The sequence below is a fragment of the Prosopis cineraria genome, unplaced genomic scaffold, assembly GCF_029017545.1.
Source record: "Prosopis cineraria cultivar Desert tree isolate PC_DT_omini unplaced genomic scaffold, ASM2901754v1 PC4, whole genome shotgun sequence".
Lineage (NCBI taxonomy): Eukaryota > Viridiplantae > Streptophyta > Magnoliopsida > Fabales > Fabaceae > Prosopis > Prosopis cineraria.
In genome coordinates this window covers 43,273,942-43,298,296 of record NW_026555335.1, presented here as the reverse complement: position 1 = coordinate 43,298,296, position 24,355 = coordinate 43,273,942, and the positions used below count along the sequence as shown (strand labels likewise).

Genomic DNA, 24,355 nt, shown 5'->3' with positions numbered 1-24,355 from the left:
TTGTTTATATCTTATTGCATCATTAGAGCAAGACCATTCCTATTCTGTGTTGAGATCAATTTCCTGCCATATGACAACTAACTCTAACCAAAATTTAGTTAACTCTTATTCATCTTGTTTGATCTGCCATCTTTATATCTTGAGATCATAAAGTTAGGCTGTAACACTTGCCTCAAGTGTTATCCAAAAATCACATAATTCAAACAAACTAAGTGTGGTTAAGGAGTTGATCCTCTAACCAACTTAAGAAATAAATCATTTAAAACCTTAAAAATAATTATAGGTTCTACCTATAGCGCACGGAAGCAAACTAGACGAAAATGGAATAAAAAGATGCTGTCATGACAGTAATTTATTGCTGTCATGACAGCCCTCCTGGGCCAACTTCCAGGAGGCGCCGTTCCGTCATTCGACCTCCGATCGAAGTGATTTTAAAGCTCACACGTCACATTCAAAGGGTACTATAAGTGTACCAAATTTCAAAAAGATCCAACGGTCGAATTAAAAATTAGACATGTTAAAATATTGACTATTTTTGCTATCATGACAGCTAAAAAAGCTGTCATGACAGCACTTCCGGACCAACTTTAGCTGTCATGACAGCACTTCCAGACCAACTTCCGGAGTGCACCATTTCATCATCTGACCTCCGATCGGAATGATTCCAAAGCCCACATGTCACTTTCAAAGAATATTATTAGCATACTAAATTTTGAAAAGATCCAACGAACGGATTGAATTTTGTGCAGGTTACAAAATCAACACTGTAGCTGTCATGACAGCACCTCCAGACCAAATTTCGAAGTGCGTCGTTTCTCCGTCCGATATCCGATCGACGTGATTCTAAAGCCCACACGAAGCTTATAAAAGATTTTACTTGTGACCCAAATTTTAGAGAAATCCAACGGTCGGATTAAGATTTGGACACCCAGATGCAAAAGTGCAGCTTTTTGGTAAAAACCATTTTCAAAATTGTCCAAATCTCATCCTAATAGTCACAAACATGTGAGAACACTTTGGACACGTCAAATATGATTAAAAACACCTGATAAAACATTCAAATGATGGAAAAACCCCATACATCAAAATTTGATCACCCGGGTGCCATTTCCCAAAATGGACCCTAAACCCCCAAAATGCACAAATCATACAAGAGTGGTCACAAATCAATCCAAATACCATGTATTTATATAAATACATATGCTAAACATTTTCACTTGGCTCAGAGCTCCTTGTGGGGCCCACGCACCCACTCTCTCTATCCAAGCTGTATGTTTGCCCATAGCACACCATTTGCAATGCAACCACTTTGCATTTGCTTATAAAATCACATATATATCAAAATAAAGATCTGCTTGTAATAGAAACTTGGTCTACTAAGTAAATCCATCAAAACCACACATCATAACTAAGTTTCCTAGCCACAAGTCTGCAAACAGACAAAAATTCATACACAAGCACACAATCCACACATATTCACACACACACACACAATCATATCCTACTGGCACCCTAATCTTAAATACATTACAATATATTTGCTCAAAAGAAAGGGGTTGCAGTTCTTTACAAATCACAAGCAAACCCCTAGCTTTGTTCCTTTCCCCGTCCACCACTGAATCCTTCGCCTGGACCTAGAATATTGAAAAGAAAGGGGTGAGACAACCACAGTCTCAGTAACAGTGAAATCTACATTGATTATTACAAAGTAAGCCATAATCAAATAAATGAATAATAAATTCAACATAGTATATAATTTAGCCATTTAAAATGCATGAATGCATGACCTAGGTCGGTATGACCTTTCATGACCAACAGAATGCCCCCTGGCACTCTTTAACTCGCAGGTAAACCTTATACCTACTTGTACCTCCACAGGCACAAAACATAATCTAAAGCATGATCTAATCCACCGAACCTCCTATGCCCCTTCGACGTGAATCCTAAGCAGTTGAAGCTAACTCCCTCCTAGAGCCAGCCCAACTTACTTTCCATGTGAGGGCTACCTTGGCCTAGGCACTCAACCTCACACTTCATATGTTGGATTCCCTCCCCCACTGAGAGGTGTCAAACACTCAATACACTAACCACTTTAGTGCACTGAGCCCACAATACGTAAGACAACACTGAGTACTGACAGTGTGCCATAAAATATCAAAAATCCACACCTTCTCATTGGTGAACTCCCACCGAGATCATGCCTTTTACTCTTATCTACCTTTCCTGAGTATTGACCATTCAACACTCTAAAGTAGTATAATATTTATAAATCTCATTTCCATAAAAACATTGTTATTAAACAATTAGAAAACATATTTGCACTATAATCAAAGTAGTACCCCACAACCCCTTATAAAGTACATTTAATCTTTTAAAACATGTAATGCATGATAACTAGTAATATTTATTCAAAAATAGCTAAAACAAAGTAATAAGAAATATAAATTTCCCTGTTACCTCAACCCTTTGGTACCAAAAGGGTTCTCCTTGTACAAAATAGGGCTCGGCTTGTTCCTTACTTCTCAATAAGTTCCACCAACAATTTCCTATAACATATAAGTGATCCACATCACTTATCATGACAAATAGCATTAATGAAGACTATAACTCATACCACACAATTTAGGTCAATGAGTCATAATCCACCCTAATGGTCCATATATTAAACCAACCATTCACATAGTATCACTTAACCACCAAAACCATTTATTAGCCATCACTAGGCTAATTTTCAATTTATATAATTTTTTAATCAATTAAAAACCTTCACTTAGTGTCACCAACTTTCACCATTAGCCCTTATAATGAAAACCAAACCTTAATTTAAATCTTATTGGGCTCAAATAGCAAAATTATAACTAAATCAATAAGCTTAAACCATTGAAGAGCAAAAACCCAATTTCTCAGGGTTTATTTTGTGCCCAAAACACCTCTTTTCATCCAATTATCCACTCAAAATATTAGATCACTATATAGAAACTCAAAACATACTCCCTAGGATCTAAAGAAATAAAAGTTTACAAGAATAAAGCCTTTGGGATCAAAATCTAAAAATTTTCTCTTCCAAAAATTGAAAAAAATCAAGAGAAAGAGAAGAGGATTGAAGTAGGGAGTTTACCTATCGTGTAGCCGACCTCGCAACGGTCGCAAAGACTCCTAGATCCAAGCCTAACTCCTTCCCTTTCTCTTCTCTTCTTCCTCTCTTTCTCTCTCCCGTTTGTGCGTTTCTTTCCTTGCTCATTTTCTCTGCGTTTCTGCATCAGTTTTGGCCTTTAAATTGCTGGTCAAAAAGTTTGGGGAAAATTACAAGAAAGGGCCCAACATTTTTTATTATTAAACAAAAGCCCGGGTCAACTTTGGTAATTTTTCCCATAGTTAAAAATCAAGTAAAACCAAACTTTTGCTTAGTAAAATTCAAACTCTGGGCCTCTATTAAATTATTCTAAATTTTAATTTAATTATAGATATTTTATTTTATTTTTATTTATTTTTTTTTAAATAAATTTGAGTCTTAAAATTTTTAGGATGTTACATAGGCACTATCTTCAACATTCGAATATGATTCTTTAACTACTTCCTAGATATCTCATGCTATTGAGAGAAACAGGAAAGTTCGTTGAATTTGTAGTGTCATAGCATTGACCAGCCATGAAGCCACAAGGGATTTTTCAATCTCCCACTTCACCATAGCCTTCGAGTCCCATGCATTTGGAGTCTTAGAGTGGCAATGATAAAAACCAGCTTACTTTGTCCTTCAATAGCAAGTCTAATCACCTGGACCCTTTCATGATAATTATTGCCATTGAATTTTTTTAATATAAGAAGAATAGAAGACTCTTCAATAGAACTCAACCCTTGAGGAGTTCTACCATGTGGGTTTAATTGTGAGTCATTCTTTAAGCCAGAGCTAGAACCTATAGTTGAAAGTTGTGGTACACATGAGGTTGACTCTATACTTGGGTGTGAAAGAATGTTGTTGTTATGTGACTTTAGGGTGAAAGATTAGTCACTATTGTGTGACTCTATTTCTGTTTGTGAGACTCACGATCGAGGTTTTAAAGTAGAAGAGGAATTGCTAACTAGAGATGAAGAAGAGAGATCATGCAACTGTTACTACAATTATGTATTTTGGCTTTTGATAGAATTTTTCAAGTCAGATTTGACCTGCTTTAATACCATGTGGCATTTTAGATAAGAAATTCCATAATAATCTTACATTCCAAAGGAAATGAGCCTATATATAAGTTACAAAGATAACTATACAGGAAATAAATTAAATAAAATAAAGTATTAACTCCTATCTAATCATATCCTAATATCTAAAGAGTAAATCTCTCTAATTTAAGTATATTAAATACATTAAATATCAGTTTAACTATTCTCACAAAAGTTATCGGCATAAATATAAGAGTTGATGGGGGGTCATTGTAAAATTTCAAAGGTAAAGGAGGTTATGTGTACATAGTTCAAAGTTTTAAGGAGTAATGTATAATTTAGACTTTTCTTTTTTGTTGAAGTGCAAATCCACCCTAAAAGTTTTCAACGAGAAGAAATTGATATTCTAAAGTATTTAAAGGTGCCATGTTGCCCATCATGTTTTAAAAATGGTGCAATGTCTTCTTGAAATAATAGATCCAAACATTTAACCGTTAGTTGACCCAATGTTGCTAAGGTAGCAACCGCTTGTTATCCACCTCACTCTCTTTTTTTTTTGTACATTTGTAATCCATCCGTGTGCTTTGATTATACTTGGATTTTTTACTCTTGGTTAAAGCAAGAGAGCTTGCAGCAATTGTACACAAGTGAAAGCTCCATCCCCCACCTCTCTAGCTTACATCTGCTTATTGTAGAATCTTGCCTCATTTGTCTCAATCTTGATGCTTGGTGGTCTTCCCCATTCAAGCTTGGAACCTACTCTAATAATCTCAAATAGTACTTCCTAACTCCCATAGTGCCTCAACCCACTAGTCTTCACCCTTGGCTAGCACAACTCAAAACCTACTGTCCAAAAACTAGAGATTAGAAACAAAGTATTCACAATCTTTTAATAAAAGAAACCAGAATGAATCAACAAAGATGATAGAAGATGAAGAAATGGAAGTAGAAGCAATCAACCATTCATTTTCAAATAAAGATTTTGATAAAGGCAAAAAATAAACATGTGAAAAGCATGGTAAGGAATTGGGTGTTCATTTACCTTCATTAATGTTGAGCTTAGGTATGGCTATCAAAGTCATTAGTGGGAGGAAGATGAATACCGAGCTCTCTAGCTTCCATCCACCCATTGGAGAATACTCATCTTTAATTTGTGCAGTTGCCAAATTAGATCTATATGGGGTTGCGTATTCTAAAGTTGGATCAAACTTCTTGATCTAATGCAACACACGCCTCTATAGCATAATCTTGTGTGAACCTCTAAACCTGACCTCATATTGCCAATCAACATCTCTATTTTCTTTTTTAGTAGGGGATTTCGTTCATTATTTCTTGCTTTTGTGACAAGCAACTCTGTAATGCCATCTCCATTGCCATTTTAGAGTAACCTTGTACGTGGTAATTCATATATTTTATACACTTTTACCTCTCTTATCTTAACCTTTTAGTATTTGTTTTGATATAATTTGAAATAATTGGATAATATTTGTGGTAAAAGGGAAAAGAAATATTTTTAAGGAAGTTTTGAGATTTATTTCATATTTTCCTAGATTTTATTGAATATTATTTTCAATTCCCTAAAATTCATTTTCTATTGATTTTATTATTATTTTTTTTGTAGGTGGTTACATGGAGAAGAGAAAAAGCAATTCCCTATCTTATCCTTCATTCCTAGTTGGCTTTTCCTAATTTTAATCTCCCATTTATTTTCAACCATTTTTCATAGATGTCTATACATATTTGAAAAAATAATAATAAACAATTTAATTCTTTTGATTTAACTCAAATCATAGATATCTATATTTGGAAACAAAATGATAACCAATTGATTTTTTATGATTTAACAAAATCACGTGCTCACAACTTGAGAAAGATATGGACATTCATTTTATTTTTCATTTTTGCTAAACAAATATCTTGGCTATTTATCCACTATCAATCTCTCCATCTCCTGATCTCTTTCATCTCGTCATCTCATTCATATATATATATATATATATATCCTCAATCTCTTCGTCTCTGACTCTTTAATCATCTCTCTCTCTCGTGCATCATTCTTCTCACCAATCCAGATTCTAAACCATCTAAAATCTTCCTCCAACAGTCCGTACAAAAACCATTACCTCTGTTCAATCACTCTCCTTTATTCTCTTCAACTGACTTCTTCATTTTCTTCGACCAATGGTTGAATTTTTTTTTTCATGTTTGGAGCTAGATTTGAGGTTGTTATGAGGCATGGCTAGAGGCTCAAGATTTCTAGGGAATTGATGGACTAATGATTAAGTTTATAGACTTCAATGACTAAAGATTTCTAGACTCCAGTTCCTCTTAATTTTTCTACTTGTAATTTCTCTTTTCATATTTGAATTAGTAAAGTTGTAATGTTTTAAATAAGATGTTTGATTAAATGCCTTTGTCATTTTAATTGAGGATACTTATTGTTGAGTGGATTAGTGCTGGAATTGTTACTTAAATCTATTATAAATGCCATAACTATCTTTCCTATGATGTGCTTTAAATTTCTAAAGAGGACTTGCAAAGAGCTTGATAGTATGGTAGCAAATTTCTTTTAGGAGAATTCTATTAATAGGAGTAACATTCACTAGAAGGCTTGGTCAAAGATGTGTTCTGCAAAACATGATGGGGGTCTTAGTTTTTGGGACTTTATGAATTTTATTGATGCTCTCTTCGCTAAACTACTTGGCGATTGCTCAATAACCCAAATCAGCTGTGGGTTGAAGTCATGCAAAGCATTTATTTCCCTAATGCCTCTTTCCTAGAGGTTGTGAAAGGTCCGCAAGCATCATGGGCTTGGAATAGCTTACTTACAGTTACGGAACTATTTGATAAAGACCTCTATAGGAAACTAAGTGCCGATACTAATATCAAAGTATGGTCTGATAAATGAATTCCTAGTTTACCTAATTTCAAAGCTATTATTATTGATGGAGCAACCATTAATGAAGACCTTAAAGTAGCTGAGCTTATTGTGAATGACCAATGGGACTTGTCCTCAATTTCTAATGCATGTACTCCTGAAACTCTTACGGATATTTTGAATATACATATCCTCAAGCATTTGATTGCTGATTTCTTTATCTGGATCACTACAAATAATAGGGCCTACTTTGTTAAGATTGATTATAGATCTTCTTTGGCTTGTTTACCTTCAGTAGTCAACAAATCTCCCAGTTCTTCATCCACAATTTCAAGTGATCTCTGGAAATGGATTCGGCACCTGAAGCTTTAACCAAAAATCAAACACTTTATTTAGAGAGCTTGCAGCTAAAAGCTCTCTACAAAAGAAAATGTGCTGCAGACCCCTTTTGCCTCATTTAGAAGATGCATCTTGAAACTGTTGAGCACTTACTTCTCTTATGTGCCTAGGCCAAGCAAGCTTGGTATGGTTGCTATTTAACTTTGAAAAATGACCCTACTGATATAACCTCTTGTGATCAATGGTGCAGCAACTTTTTTCTCTAAGATTCTATTTTGGATGATTATGGTAAGATGTACATTGCAAATCTTTATTGGAATATTTGAAAGTTAAAGTCTGCCTCTATCTTCTCTGGTGCTATAATTTACTGTTGTTTCCACAACAAATGCTACGACTGCTAAGTTTTGTTTTGTTACATATGAGGAAACTCTTTCTATTACTAATATTGATCTTGCATTTCATATTTGGCTTCCTCCCTCTTTAAATGAAATTAAAGTTAATTGTGATGGTTCTTATTCAGCATCCTCTAGAAATGCTGGCATTAGCATTGTTTGGCGTGAACACTCATATGGTTTCATCAAGGGCTAGTGCCAAACAATCAATGCATCTTCTAGTTTTAAGCTAAGCTACTTGCTTGTCAAAAAGCTATCTCTTTGTTATCTTCTAAAAGTACTCAAAAATTTATTATTAAGGTAGATTGTCAGGACCTTTATAAAGCTTTATCAACTAAAAGGTGGAATCAATGTAATTAGTCTTTCCATAGTTTTTTAGCAAATCTGATCAAGAGTTTTGAGTCCTTTATGTCACTTCACTTTTCCTTTGTTCGACGATCAGGAAATACTGTTGCGGATTATCTTGCTGCCTCTGTTTTAAAGGGAGTGGAACCTTCGGGCTAGGTTCTTGAACCTTCACTCCCTCTTTCTACTTTGCCCTTCCAAGACTCAAGCTCTTGCCAATGGTTTATGGCCATGAATTATGTTACTCTGCTTTTGTTTAATGTTATTATCCCTTTTCGATAAAAAAAAATTGTTTAATGTATAATTGTGATAAATTATTGAGTATTCTTGGCATTAGTAATTGTATAGTTACATTGTGAGGCCTCAACAAGTTCTGATTAAAATTAATTTGGAATTAATTCTTAGTTAGGTATTGTTCTAAGCCAATTAATCAACCAATAACACATTGGGAGCTTAATAATGCTAATTTAATTCACTACATTTGGCCAATGAGAGCATTTCCTTAGCAATTTAATTGTTGAACGAGGATTTCTTCACCATCGTACTCCTAGGAATCACTTCCATTGATTATTGCAAACACATTTTCATTTGTTCACTCATTTTCTTTTAAAACCAAAAATTGCATAAACACTAGTTAGAATTTTAATTTCATTTTTAGAAAATCAATCAAACAAATTTCCATGGTTGTTTTTAGCACATTTGATAGTCGTTTTTAATCTAACTCACTAGGGAATTCGACCTAGGTTGTGCCCAATGCATATTAGGGTGTCTACTTAATTTAATTTGAAACCGATACGATTTAGGCATTTCACACGATGCCATGGTCTTTGAGGCGTCGATTTATGGATTCTTGCAAGAAACTTGAGCAAGGCGATTCTAAAAGAGGTTTTTATTTTTTATTTTGTTTTGTTTATTTGTTGTGAAATGTGAATATGAAATGTTGATTATGTTTATGGATTTGAATGCTCATCAATGATGAGAGATGAAGATTGAAGATAAGGAAGGAAATATCGATGACAGAGTAAGCATAAGGAAGAGTTTTAAATAGAGGGGTCTATAAAAAGAGTGAGGCGGAAGCCATGTGCAATATCACCTAAGCAAGGTCAGGTCAATTAACGATCAAACATTTTAAATCTGTTAGTTCAGGCTACATTACATCATTTTTAAAATAGCAGGGGCAACATTACACATTTAAATACTTTAGAATACTAATTGCTCCTCATTAAAAACTTTCAAAATAGATTTGCATTTTAACCCTTCTTCTTTTATAACCATTAGAGCATCTTTTGGGATAGAATATGAGATTTCTCTTTATTTCTTTTATGTACCTAAACTTCTTCTATGGTTTTTATGATCAATTATGTTTTCACTCTCTTCTAGAGCATATGCCACCTTAGTATTATTATTTTAATTAATGGCTCCTCCCTTTTCAAGTTATTTATATTTTGAAGCGATTGAATTCCCATGTTTTAGATATGTCTCATTTATCCTTCACTTTACCTAAACAAATAATTGCTGCTTGAGACGGTGGATGCTGGAGCAGAGCTCATAGTGCTCTCGAAATAACAATACATCCAAAATGATTGAGTCATACAAGTTCTCAAAATGAAGATGACGCCGACATGGTGAGGATGTTGCTGTATGATTCAGTGCTTCAAATGAAAGGTCAATGGCACGATTAGTGTGGGAAACGGCAGAGATTCAGTGTTCCAAGCAAGAAGCCTTATTTTTTATTTATTTCAAAAACACATGGAATTGAGTTGGAAGCAGTGACATATTCCCCCCCTCCCCCCAATTTCATTGATCCTTGGAAATTTTTTTTTACTTGTAAAAAATGTAAAAGTTACCGTTGGTTCCCATATTTTAAGTAGCTTTCACTTTTTCCTTCCATGGATTTGTTTCTGGATTCATCCTTGATTGAAAAACATGAGGGTAGTCTTTAACGATGCTAGTAATGTTTTTTTTTTTTTTTCTTAACCATGTTGAAGGACTTAGCGAGCACATGAGTTGTGAATGACAAGAAAAAAAATATAAATGATGCAAACAAAAGAAACCGAGTTTTAAAGGAGTCATAAGTATATAAATTGAATTATACTGAGTTTACATCTAAGGAACTGAGCTTTAAGGATCTTAAAACTACGTGTGCGTTTGGTTTTCAGTTTGCCAAAAGTTCATTTGGTGAAAGTTCATTTGGGGAAAGTCAGTTTAATGAAAGTCAATTGTTGTAACGAAATTTGTGTTTGAATATATTTTTTCAAAAGTCAGTTTGATACATTGAAAGTTGTTTGGTTTGTGATAGTGAAATGTGCTTTTGAATGTACAATTACCAAAAAGGACATTGATTTATAATGATTTATAATTTTTATTATACAAATGTAATATATTCAAAATATTTAAAAAATGTAATAAAGATTATAAATAACATAAATTTTGATCTATAATGCTAAAAATTTGATCTCAATTATTTGTATTTTTTAATTTGTAATTTTAAAAGATGTAATAAAGATTTGTAATTTTTATATACATTAATGCTAAAAATTAACATGATTAATTACTCAATTTATAATACTAAAAAAATTGATACCTAATTATTATTATTAAAATAATAATTATATTTTTAATAAATTAACTATTTTTTAAATAAAAAAATAAGAGATTAAACTTAGGGTAGTATGATCAAATAACATCCTACTTTTCAAATCCACTTTTCAAAAGCTTCAGATAGTTACGTTTCAGAAATCCACTTTCAGCTACTATTTGAATGTACTTTCAAGATGTGCTTTTCTGCCAAATATTTTATCCAAACAACTTTCAACTTTCTGAAAGTAAAATTTTGCTTTCTGAACGTGAAACGGAGAAAAACCAAACGGACCCTTACGATGGCAAAGGAAAAAAAAATCCATTATAAGTTTCTCAAGGACAAATAAATATACAACACAAGACAAATGTTCTAAAATTAAACAAAATAAATGAATGAATAAGGAGATTACCATTAGCGTTTAGCTTTTATTAATTAAAAAGATAAAATTAAAAAATAGAGTATGGTGAGGGTTCATCTTTATTAGGTTAATTTTCCCATTATAATTTTTTCAAGGACAAAAAAATATACAACACGATGTAAATGTTCTAAAATTAAACAAAATAAATAAATGAATAAGGATATTACCATTAGCGTTAAGCATTTATTAATTAAAAAATAAAATTAGAAATAAAGTAAGGTTAGGGATAATTTCTATTAGGTTAGACATTTAGTCCTTGTTAGTGTTATGCATTTATATTTTAAAAAAAACTTGGATAATAAGATTATTGTTGGTTCAAACTTTGGGAATTATCAGAGAAACAAAATGAAAAACGAGCTTCTGAGTTAGCCCATGTAAAACCCCGTTTTAATACGGTCTTTTTAAACTTGAACTTGAAAACCTTTTTTGTCATTTTTGAACAAATTTTTTCAAGTCCATCCCAATAAAAAAAATTCAAGATAAACCATGTTTATTTTTTTACTTTAAAAAAAATCATATGAGTTAGTCCGGACACTCACCAACGCCAGAAGATACTTCTATGCTTAAAGAGCATTTATAAATGTACTTACAAATCATTCATTAATAAAATTTTCATATCAGCTGTGAGATTTAATTCTATAATCTCAAATATTATGAATTAATTTTTTACTAATTAAATCAACTCCTGTTTTGTTTTTTTCTTTTGGTTGCCTAAGGTATCTTCACAATCCGTAGTCATGAAATTAATCCCTTAAAGAATTTGAACGTCATCTAAAAGGTTATCCTCTCCTAAATAATGTTTTTTCATGCATACCTCAAAAAATTAAATTGTGAAATGATACTTAAGATGTTAAGACCACTATCATGTTGATCAATACAAACCATGTTGGCTACATGGCTCGTATTCCTTGCCCTAGTAGGCTATGCAAGTGGACCGATTGCCCAATCCTACCCTGAGCTATTTGATTCAGGTATCTAGCAAGGATTGGCCCGGATACATACATATTTTTAATTTTAATTATTTCTTTTTATTAAAATTTTCATATAATATATTTAATCATGAATTTTTTTTATTCTTTCAATTTTAAACTCAATATTATGTAAAACTAATGGATAAATATTAAACACATATAATTCAGGCCACACCTGACCCAAATCTACACATCGACTAGGCCCAATATGTGATTTAGGCCGGGCACCAAGCTTGGTGAAATCCAGCCCATGCACACCCCGGCCCTACCTGCTAGCAGTGCTATGAGCGTGCGTGCGGGTGACTAACGAGGGGAAAAGGTACAAGAAACACTGGAAGAGGTAGATAAAGACCGGGAGGAAGGAAAATGCTATTGCAATATATATATATATATATACATATATAATATATGGCTCTACAAATGGTTACCTTTTCTTCTTTTTTCCCCCTCGCGTCCTGAAAATGTAGTCACAAACAACAAAGCCATACAATGACCCAAGAAGGGGGGGGGGGAACAAGAAAGAGAAAAGAAAGCTTTTCTATGTCAACATTCTTTCTTATCGATATGGCAGGTGAACATAAATTGAAAGAAAAATCATGGCCCAGATTGTTTCTGGGGCATATTCAATTGGAAAAGAATAAGAATATGGAGGAAAGTGATTCGATCATCTGGTAACTTCTCCTGCTCGGCGTCTCACCTCCTCCTTGATCTCCAAAAAATTGCAGACGGGTCGGGGCAGATTCGGTATGGAATTTTTGTTCGAGGGGTTTCTGGTACCCTGCAATTCCATTCTAAAACTGCTCTATTAGAGGCCTATGCATCAACAAATCTCCTAGTTGCGTGTTTATGCCATTAATTGCTTCATTTATAATTCGAATTTCACAAGGGGACCTGATCTTCTCGTGAATATATTCATTTATATGAATGTTGCCTTCACATCATCATGTGAAAGCGGAAATTTCATTATATCACAACTACTCTCTAAGTGCCCCCGGCCCTCTTAGAGCAGAGTTTAAACTCCAGTCTCCGGTACACCCTACTAGCATGAATAAACATCATTTAAACTATTTAGTTTGAGAGCCCAACACTCCAAGAAATTGAAGAAAATTTGTTGGCTTGTTAAAGAAGCAGGAATTTTGATCCAATCAACTGCCTGGATTCCTAGAGCGGTCAAGTATGGTAATATCATTAAAAATATTTTTACCATTTTCATATCTTTATTTTAATTTTTCTCACCCCCGTATACTTCACTTGGACACTATAATAGTTTAGACACTTCGGCTCGATCCAAATTAAAATTTAAAACTATCACATAATTTTCTTTTTTAAAAAAAAAAGAAGCAACTTTACATAACAACGGTTGGTATATTTTCAGCAGGACTGCTCTAATATTTATGTAACTATTTGTAGACCAGTCGCATAAAACTCTCAGAAAAATGTCTAATAAAATCCTCCCTCTGAAGAAGGCGGAGCAGTTAGGTTCTAAATAATTGTTCCCCTCGTACTGGGTAGATAAGATAAATAATCCAAGGCGTTGACATACTGTTGAGAGGTGATGGAGATGGATTTTCAGGGGACTTACTGTAATGTAGAAAGATCGATCTGAGAAAAGTCCATGTTGGTTGAGCTGTCTAGCACTGCTGCTGCAGAAACCACGGGCCTCAAAGGTGACGCAGGAGGGTGATTGATGGCAAGTACTCTGCAGTTGAAGTTGCTGGCAATATTGTTATGGGACATTGCCGACCTATGCCAAATGAATATAAAAAATGAAAAACTGCTTTCAGTTGGGAAATTTCTCCTAGAATATTTAATTGCTAATTACTAAATGGCCAAAAGGCAAGCCACTACACATCGGAGTGAGGCACCAACTTCAATAAATGTCAATAGTAGGTATGTATTTGCTAAATGCAGTTAAATTTCTGCAAATATTTAAATCAGTCGGCCAAATTTATAGATATGCTTGCCATATGTAGATAGCATTCAGTAAAGATTCCTGATCAATATGACGCGTTAAGGGGAAGGTTGAACACGGCCATTCACTTTTTGACTCAACCAAGGTGGTTTCTCCGTCAGAGCAAGAGAGATTTTTTTCAAAGAAAAAAAAACAAAGAAAGTGTCCCCATATTCTATCAAATTCATTAAATTAATTTCTTTTTTTTTATACAAATGTTAATTTCTAAAACGACTGTATTATTAGTTTCTATTCAAAGGGTGGGGCCCAATAGCCTTCGGCTTCTTTTTGTCATCACGCATCCTTAAAAAGGGACGTGCAAGTGCTAAAGTTCTGTGTGACAAATTTCTGAGGCTCAACAGGATACTCCTCCGTTCCAAGAAGAGAACACGGTTGACCATAGACAAATACTAAACTCAGGTCCCACTAACCCATGTTATAATCTTACAGAAGCCAGGCACAGAGGAGAGAGTAAAACTGGTTTCAGAGCAAGCAGCTAAGTGATGATAACCCATTACCCGTAAGGTAGGGGTTGACCTTTCAATCCGAAGCTCAACCCCTTTTCTTCTTTTCTCCGTAATAAATCCATACAACATTCACTGATCATCAATCAAATAAACATGACGATGAAGAAATCTAATTTGAATTTGTCCCAAACGCTATAAATTATAAAAACACCGAGGTCCCATCTATTAAAAGCAGGTCACCGTCACTGTCAAGTGATCATACATCATGACTATATTGTGTCTAATATAGCACGGGTAGAGTTTAATTCTCATACGCCCATTGGAACTTGGCTCAAAACTCGGAATATGTGATATTGTATTGGCATCGGACTTACTTGTAAAGAAAACTACGATCATGGAGCCCGACGACGAGCATCGAAGCTTGAATCTCACGCACGGTTTCGGCGATCTTGATCCCTTCCTGGTCTCCTTCGGTGACAATAATCTCAACCTTTGTCTGCAACACAACCCCAAGATTATGGCACATACCCATTAGTTTGCAAAAGCAAAAAACAGTAATAGAAGAACACTGGAATTAATTCTACAGAATCCTTGATTCTGCAAACGGAAGAGGCTTACACTGGGGAAGGTATCGCAGATGTGTTGGAAGGAGAGGGCTAACTGGAAGCCCTTAAGACGAAGAAGACGAGCTTTGTTTTTGCTTCTGGATCTTGTGTGTGGATAGACATGAAGTAGAGTGATTAAATCACCGTAGCGGACGATGTTATGAAGAGCCCATCGAAGAGCAATTCTAGCTGCTTCCACATCTTCCACCACCGTCACTATTTTCCTCGCATCCCCCATTTTCTCCGATCCCCTCCCCCCTCTCCTCCGAGAGAGACGATTGATTTTGTATCTTCGTAGAATTAATTAATAAAGATGGCGTCGTCGTGTCCAGTCCTCGCTGCTTTTCGTTAAATACTGACTGACTGCGAGTTTGATCCAACTCAACTGGCTACCATAAATTTCAAAGCGCGAATAAATTAATAAATTAATAAATAAAAGAAAGTGACTGCGATTTTGCCTGCCATGATCAATTTCACAAGTAAAGAAATTGTGTCCATACATACATTCAGACTCCGACTCATTCCTGTCTTGATGCTTTATGTGCTCCAGGGTATGCTTCCTTCCTCTTTTTTTTTTTTTTTAAATGAAAATATATCAATGATAATTTAATCCCCCAAGATGTCATAATTTCTAAAAGTTTTTCTATCATTAATAAATTAATATAAATTATTAAATTATTTTTTTTAAAAATAAATAATTTACAAGTTTTGTTTAAGTATTTACAACTTTTCTTCTTATATTTGCAATAATACAATAGCAAATAAAAAATTTAATATGTAAAGTTGTGATTTATTATTGTATTGTTATAAATATAAAAAAAAAGTTGTGAATATTTAAATAAAATTTATGAATTATTTATTTTTAAAAAGGGTAATTTGGTAGTTTATATAAAATCATTAATGACAAAAAAGTCTCTAAAGACTTCTGATGAATTATGTCATTTTAAATGATTAAATTATTATTTATATATTTTAAAAAAATTATTATTATTTTTTATATCTTATACTGTTTTTTAAATAGACACAGCCACAGCTTAATGGCAACAAGTGTGTACTTTTAACCCAAAAAAAATTGACAACAGTAAATAATCATGAACAAAAAGCACATGTGGGAAAATGAGTGGGCTAGACCTTAAGGGCTTGGCTTTTATGAGCCCACCCTTAAAGGTATTGGATAAAAAAGCATAATAAAAGATTAAAATTTTTAAATCCTTATCCCAATGTAGACCAAACAAACTCGTTTAAGTCAAGGTGAATAAAAAAGTCACCTTTTGAATTTCTAATTCTCATGTGTTATCTTTAAAAGTTTGAATCTCAAGAGCTAACAGTATAGATCTGCTTCCTCTACCGGTATTCACATGAACAGCTCTCTAACTCAAACCACATGCTAATACTCCTAACATCTGTTCATCTTTGAATGTCGATTTACTTTTCTTCAGGATATTTCATAACTCTTAAAGTGTTTTGACCGTTAGAACTTTCTAACTCTCTAAAAACTCCTAAAACATGTCCCTTTTTCTATCTTATTTATAAATTAGGGTTTTGCTTTCCTTTAATGAGCCAATGAAAATATTAGGTTAAATTTATCTCATAAATAAAATCTATCTAATATTATATTATATTACATTTTGAATTTTATATATTATACACACACACACACACATATACATATATATTTTGAATATATATATATATATATATAATTATATTTTAAATTTTATATTTCATATAAATATATATATATATATATATATAATTCATTCCCCATATATTACATTCATTGAATCTAGACATATTACAAATTCAATTAACTTAGACATTATAGCTCGAGTTGAGCTGTTCTTGTGTGCGATCCTGTAAACCCATATAAAGTTAGCAGTATGCTAATTACACTATTAGCCCACAAGTCACAAATAGCCTCTAGTGAGATATTGTAACTACACAATTCATATAGATATCAATGATCCAATGAAACCTATCATATAACCATATCACATCCCTGTTGCACGCGATATTTCAGTCAAATATGAGACATAAAATTATTATTTTCCTTTACCTAATTATCATTTTCTCAATCTGCGAGTGGACTAACATAACAATGAAAAAACTCTTTCCATTATAATATGACTATACATTTTCTTAATTTTATTCATCAATAGGCCTAGTAATATCTCTCAATTAACATGAGGGACAAATTCTATCTTAACCACTCATATTCCTCTGTATGAATATCACTAAACTCAATCATAGCCTTTTATGATCAACCAATCAAAGGTGACTTTTGAAAGGTCAAAGTTTAGTAGTTATCGTGTAGGAATCCACAATGATCTCAAGTCAAAGGGTTTAATGATATGATTACATATGAAATAAGCTTATGACTTGTACTATGCAGCTTTCTCATAATAGGTCGATCCAACACCTTATACTCTTTTAAGTGCCTATGACTTTAATTTATATTTCTATAACTAATCAAAGTTATACTAGTCTTGTTTCATCTATGATCCCTCATAGATGATCGACCAGGGATATTTAAGACAATTACTATAGTTTGTTCAAGAACACAGTTATCATAGTGAACATGTATTTAATATAATAATAAAAGAAAAATTTATTAAATAACAATATTTATTGTATAATGGTTAACCCTAAGGCACAATTTTTAACAAAAGGCTTAAGCCCTTAAGCCTGATTTTTTAAAAGATGATTGATTTCTAAAGCCTGGCCTTTATTTAAATTCATTTTATTTTTAAAAATAAAAATTTAGTAAAATAAATAAATACCAATATAGATATAAAATTTTAATCAAGTTTTAAAGTGAAGATAGAAATTTTCAATCCAAATCAACCTTATCAAATTCAATTAATACAAAAACTTGTGTATCATATAGTACAATATTAATCAAAACTAAAAAATAGACCTTGCAAATCATGTTTAAGAAACTAATAAAAAATTTGTTGATATTGTATTAAAATAAATGGCAAAAGAATCAACATCAATTATTTTGATAATACAATACTTGAAAAATCATCAATTTTTTGAGGAACAAAACTTAAAGGGTTGCCTAAGTCCTTTTTTCAGGACCTATTAGGGTCAGGCTTAGAATCTCAATTTTCCAAAAAACCATTACTTTTTCAAGCCTGACCCTTTATCTAAATAGGGCCTCTAAGTTCAACCTTTCAAGCTTGGCCCTTATTCTCAACTCTAATTAAAAGTATCAATACTAAAAATAATACAATCATAACAATAAGTCTTATTCCAATAAAGTAAATTGAGTTGATTATATACATTTATGATGTTATTATGTTTTATTATCTGCCAAACATATGAGAACATTGTTAATCAAAGAAATCTCATTCAACAACTTATGTGAGTATTCTCTTTAGTTTTCATGTACTTTTCTTTTAAGGATTAAAGACTATCTGTTCCACTTTTTTCATCTATGCCTCCCATGACTTTTTCTGTACATGTCTAAATCATTTTAAATGATTTTCTATCATTTTTATCTCAATAGATACTATACTTAATTTTTCCTATATATGCTTTTTTAGGATTTTATCTTTTCATGTATGCTAGCAAATTCATCTCAACATTTCATCCTTATTATTTCAACTTTATACTCTTGTTGTCTTTTTAAAACCTCATATTTACTATCATATAACATGACTGGTCTCATAACAGTTCAAGATAAAAAAAATTCAAGCTTATTAGATATCTTTTGATTTCAAATAATTTATGTAGCCTTTTTTCATTTAGATCACCTAATTTATATTCTGTATACAAAATCCCATCAGTTTCCTTATCATAATTTAAAAAAAATTAAAAGAACATGAGAATAAAGACATTTAACTTAAAGTGTGCATTGTAATTTTACTGTGCAGTCCAAACTTTTGGTTCTTGAAACTTTCAAAAAAAAAAAGAAATTAAAACTTGAATTTTTGAATATACAAAAAAATACAAAATATGAAAAAAAAAAAGAACAACTAACATAAAATTACTCTTCCCAGTCAAAACTTTGTAATCTCTTAAATAATATTTTGTGAATAGTATAGATGTAACATCTTAGAAAATTAAATCCCTATTAACTATATTATATAAAGATTTATTAAGTAAATTAAAGTAGTGTATGGTTAAAGAGACCTAATGAGTATCTTTTATTGTGGTTTCAATCTTAAAATTAGGTCCAAAGTGAAATTGAATCACCTAGACATTGAGAAAGGGAGGAAAACAAAGGAAAATCTTTCCATGCCACATACTACAGCACACGCATTATTTGTCGCAGTGCATTTGGCCAAAAAATGATAAGGGCCTCCTGTATACCACATGTTGCGGCGCGATGCATGGCCCATTTTTTGCAAAAATAAGACATGAGCTGAGATGAAAAACATAATAGTTGGGAGAGAAAAATGAAGAGCTCGACATTTGCTCTACTATGGCTTGAAGAATTGAAACTTAAGGAGAATTTTGGGACTTTTAAACATCAAAGGTAAGTTCTCCAAGCTTCTCTCTTCTTTTCCCTTCTGTGTGGCATTTTTAATAAAAATAATAATAAATTCAACAAAAAAATGAAATTTTAATAATATAAATAAAATAAAAAAAATCTTTAATTAATAGAGTTTAATTTTATTTTAACCTAGATAAACTTTTATTGGTTAGGATTTTATTTCTTTTAGTTCATTAAAACAACTAAAATATATAAAAATAAAAAAATGAAATTTAATCATTTTTAGGATTATATTTTCAAAAATAATAATAATTATTATAAAATAAAGAAGATAAATAAATTTAATTTTTCTTCAAAATCAATTTTGAAAAATCTCTCCCAGATTATTTCAATAATTCAAAGATCAGGGGAATCAATTTTTTTTTAGAGTTCAATATTTTTAAATTTCTTTCCTTAAATCTTGTTGTTTTCCATTTAAAAAAGATATTTTTGCTTAATTCAAAATTAAATTTTTTTAATCTCTTAATTTGATTTCTAAAATTAATTAGAAAAACATAAAAAAACAAAAGAATTAAAAAAGTAAAAAAATAATAATATAATCGGGTGGTGAAATGCTGATGATTCAATGTTTTACCCATAATCCTAAACACTTTCAGCATGCAGAAGAAAAGGCAGTAGAGGGTAGAAGAAAAAAAGTGAGACACTTTTGACAAGCAGAAGAAAATGTAGAGGAGAGCAAAAGCGAGAAGAGTAGAGGCACAAAAGAGCAAAGGTGCACGCAAGTGAAAGAAAGAAAAGTAAGGGCGACAAGCTTAGAGGAGGATAAAGGATTAAAGCAAAGTAGAACCCCGATGACCAAAAATTCAAACAAAAAGGCGAAATGTGAGTTTGAGATGTTGAAGCATGTGGGACTAGAAGAGCAGATAGCAATGGGTAATCATAATTTTTGGAAAAATTCATCCCTTCTACTCTTTATATAAGATCTGGATTTGAGAGTTGAAGAGGGACCGAGAGTTGGAGAGGGAACGAGGGTCTGAGAGGGAACAAAATTTGAATCCAAAGGGGAAGAGAGGGAACCAAGAACTAAAAGGAGAGATTCAGTGAGATTTCTAGAGATTTGTTTTAAGAAAAGGAGTGGGTAGAGTTGAAGAGCTAGAAGAGGTAAGCCGAGCAAAAATAGAGGACGTAGTCGAAGAGTACCGAATATTCAAGGGAGAAGAGCTGATTGAAAATACCCATATCTCCTTACTGTAATAGGTTTGGAATCAATCTTTTATGCTTTCATGATCTATTTCACATTCTTCTCCATAAAAATTGGATTAGTTTTTAGGGAAGTTTTTGAGTACATGCTTTCTAATTGATAATATCAATTCTATATCCCTTGAGGAGAATTTCTACGTGTGTGTTTCATTTAGATTTTATGAGATGTATGGATTGAATGTGTTGAGAAAGATATTAGATCTACTCGTGTATATTATTTGAATTTTACTATCTAGTGGATGAAATTTTGTTTCAAGAGTTTGATTATACTGAAGCTCTTAAAATGTTTATCTTATGGTTTAATAGTTATCAGTTGTGAAGAGTCTTAATGTTTTGATTATATAACCTTCTTCATTTGCACCCTATCTTATTTAAAATTTTACTTGGAATTGTCTTGAGCATGATGTTTGTTAAACATATGTATGTAAATACATGTGTGTGTATTCTAGGGAAGTTCTCTTTCTTTGGTATGCATATGTTTGATTTTAGATTGCAAAATGTTCCCTTTTACAAATTTTAGTCTCTTTAACTATTTGTGATTAAACTTAACAAATGAAATTTTATTAATGCTTTCACTTTGTGCTTTTTCAAATTATGAAAAGTGTCCTCCCTAGTAAATGAATTAAATGATCAACAAAGTGAAATTTGCAGCACTGTATACACATGTTTATGTACCAAATTTTGACTCTTGTTTCTCATTGTGATCCCATTTATCTTGAATTTAAATTGATGTTAATTCAATTTTTGTTTTTGAATCAACATAAGAAACAAATGTTTTATTTAGAATAACGCCCCATGATAATCCCTTGCAAGCATAATCTTATCATTGGGTGGTTTTGTGAATAATAATTGGATAAAAGATAGAAGAAGCAACTAACAATTGGCAAAGGATTTTGTTTGTTGATGATGTTACTTTTCAAACGTGTTTTGAATAGCTAATTAAATCTAAGATATATAATAATCATAATGATGATAACAACGAGAAGACAACATATTCATGGTTATTTATTTGCCATGTGAGATTTTAAAAATCTCCGCAGGAATTTAAATGATCATTTATCGTGTAAATCAAGAAAATTTTGCACGTATGAAGATTCAATTTATATATTAAAAAGGGGTTCCGATGACTTGTTATTAATGATTTTTTTTATCTTTTCCTAAATATAGTTTAATTAAAAAATAGTCTCACATAAGATTTCAAGAATTTTCATAGAGAATTAAATTAAGTGCATTATCGTGTAGGATAATAAATCTTCACAGATATCATGATTTTCAATTTATATGGTAAATAAATAAATAAATTTTGTAAATAAAATAATAAACGTTTTTTATAAAATTAATTAATTAAATTAATGAATTTACATAATAATCATTAAATCTTTTAGTCATGTGAGATTTTTGAATATTTATAGACCTCTAGAATAATCATCTTACTGTGTAAGTCAATAAGACTTTAATGGTATAATGATTAAAATTTTTATATTTAAAAATATACGTTGTATAGTTATATATTAAAATATATTTAAAATAAATATTATTTAATCTTTTCTTGTGTAAGGATTTTGAATCTTTACAGATATTTAGGATAATCATATTAACATATAAGTTAATAAAGCTTTACTGGTATGATGATTAAGATTCTTTAAAATATACTCCCTCTGTTCAAAAATATAGGGTATTTTTAACTAAATTTCACTCTTAAAAAAGTAGTTACCTACTTTTAAACAAACCCTATCTTTTTATATTTATCCCTATTAAATACCTTATAATAAATATAAAGTTATCATCAATAGGAGCACTTTTGAAAAAAAAGCAATGATTACACCTCGAAAGACTAAAAATACCTTATATTTTTTAACATCCAACTCCTCAAAAAATGCCTTATATTTTTGAATGGAGGGAGTATATATGTATATATGTGCTTAAGAAATTCTATATAAATAAATAAATAAAGTTGTTAAACTCTTTTATCGTATGAGATTTTAGAATCTCGACAAATATTTAGAATAATTGTATTATCGTATGAGCCAATAAGGCTCTACAGGTATAGCAGTTAAATTTTTAATAATAAAATATAAAAAAATAATTTTAAACTCTTTCTTTTCTTTATTTCAAAATTTTAAAAGTGGAGAAAATAATTAAAATTAAATTAATTTTTATAATTTAAAACATTCATATCAAAATTTCATAAAATTGTTTTATTTGCAAAATAGTGAATTATTTTCATTAATTTCTCTTCAAAAAATATTTTCACCAACAAACTTTTAATCCCGAACTACATGGACTTTGATCCCCTATCACAAGATACGTAGGCTTCAAAGTCAGATTTTGAGTCAAGCCCTCTCTTATAAATTAATAAATATTCTTCATTTTATTATTATCATTTTTAAAAAAAAACATGTGAATAAAAAAGGGGATAATTAAAATAACTTTAAAGCCATATTAATTTAGCACAATTAACTTTAAGTAACTGTTCTTAAGAATGGGTGTTATAAAGCCATATTTTTGATTTTACAGACCATCCTTATTTTCTTTAAATAATTTTTCAAGATTTTCTTTAAAATTTTAGTGGCAACTCCCATTCAACCGGTTTCCACTATGAAGGTTGGAACTTCCATTCTCGTGAGACGTGTCACATTTTTGGGTGCAACAACTAAGTTTATAAATTTTGCACAACAAGATTTAAAATTTTTAAAATATTCTAATACATATTTATATCTCACAAATCAAAGTAAAAATTCCATGAAAGCATGGAATATAATTTTACAACAAAACATTTGCATATCCTTTGACAAAATAGAATTTTAGTGTAAAACAGTAGAGGGGCATTGCCACACATTTGCCTCTATGCCATGCACTGTGACACATTACACGTTTTTTATAGCATTATTGCTATTATGCAATAACAACTAGGGCGAACTTCTGACGTTCTTCGTCTAGCTTTTTACATAGAGCTTTCTTCTAATTATAGCTAATAATACTAGTTTTACAATCAATTTATTTCTCAAACAAAAATTGGACATTCTTTTGTCAACTCGCTCTTTCTCGCATTTCAAACACAACTTGGATGTTCAAATCTCATTCCAAATGCCAAAAGCTTAATTGTAACCCTAGACCACACTCAAAAGACTCTACTGTATTTGTACAATACACCACATCTCATTAACAACACGTCTAACATGTTTTCAACGCTCAACCCCTTGATCACAAAAATAAAAGGGGGAGCCCATTTTCATAATAATTCATTAATCATCATCAATCACATGTAATACTTATCTCTTACTTACATTTGTATTTTAGCCTTTTTCTAGGCTTTATAATTAATATATACATAACCTAGAGCCCAAAATACATATCGTAACAATAACAAGCACATAGTACAAGTAAGTATACATGGCAACTCTTAGTTGGCAATATCATCAATAGTTATAAACATTCTAGTTTTTTCCAAGGTACTGAAAACCGGACCGGTCATTGAACCAGCCAAACTCAGGGGTCAGGGGTCATGGGTTTAACTGAGGGTTAAACTGGAGTCAGACCGGTCATAATAAA

The 24,355-nt window shown here is 31.6% G+C and overlaps 1 protein-coding gene across 2 annotated transcripts; it reads right to left on the bottom strand.

Moving 5' to 3' along the window:
* Nucleotides 1-12,613: 12,613 nt before the first annotated feature.
* On the bottom strand, nt 12,614-15,478 carry LOC129309660 (uncharacterized). 2 transcript variants are annotated; one of them, XM_054951317.1, is made up of 4 exons: nt 15,116-15,478; nt 14,872-14,993; nt 13,662-13,823; nt 12,614-12,870 (listed from the first exon to the last, which is right to left on the bottom strand). In XM_054951317.1, exons 1-4 carry the CDS (start codon nt 15,338-15,340, stop codon nt 12,744-12,746), a joined length of 636 nt encoding a protein of 211 aa, XP_054807292.1. In that variant the 5' UTR covers nt 15,341-15,478; the 3' UTR covers nt 12,614-12,743. The 2 variants fall into 2 exon arrangements, with proteins under 2 accessions (XP_054807292.1, XP_054807293.1); XM_054951318.1 differs by having other exon boundaries at nt 12,614-12,857; nt 15,116-15,477.
* Nucleotides 15,479-24,355: the final 8,877 nt, after the last annotated feature.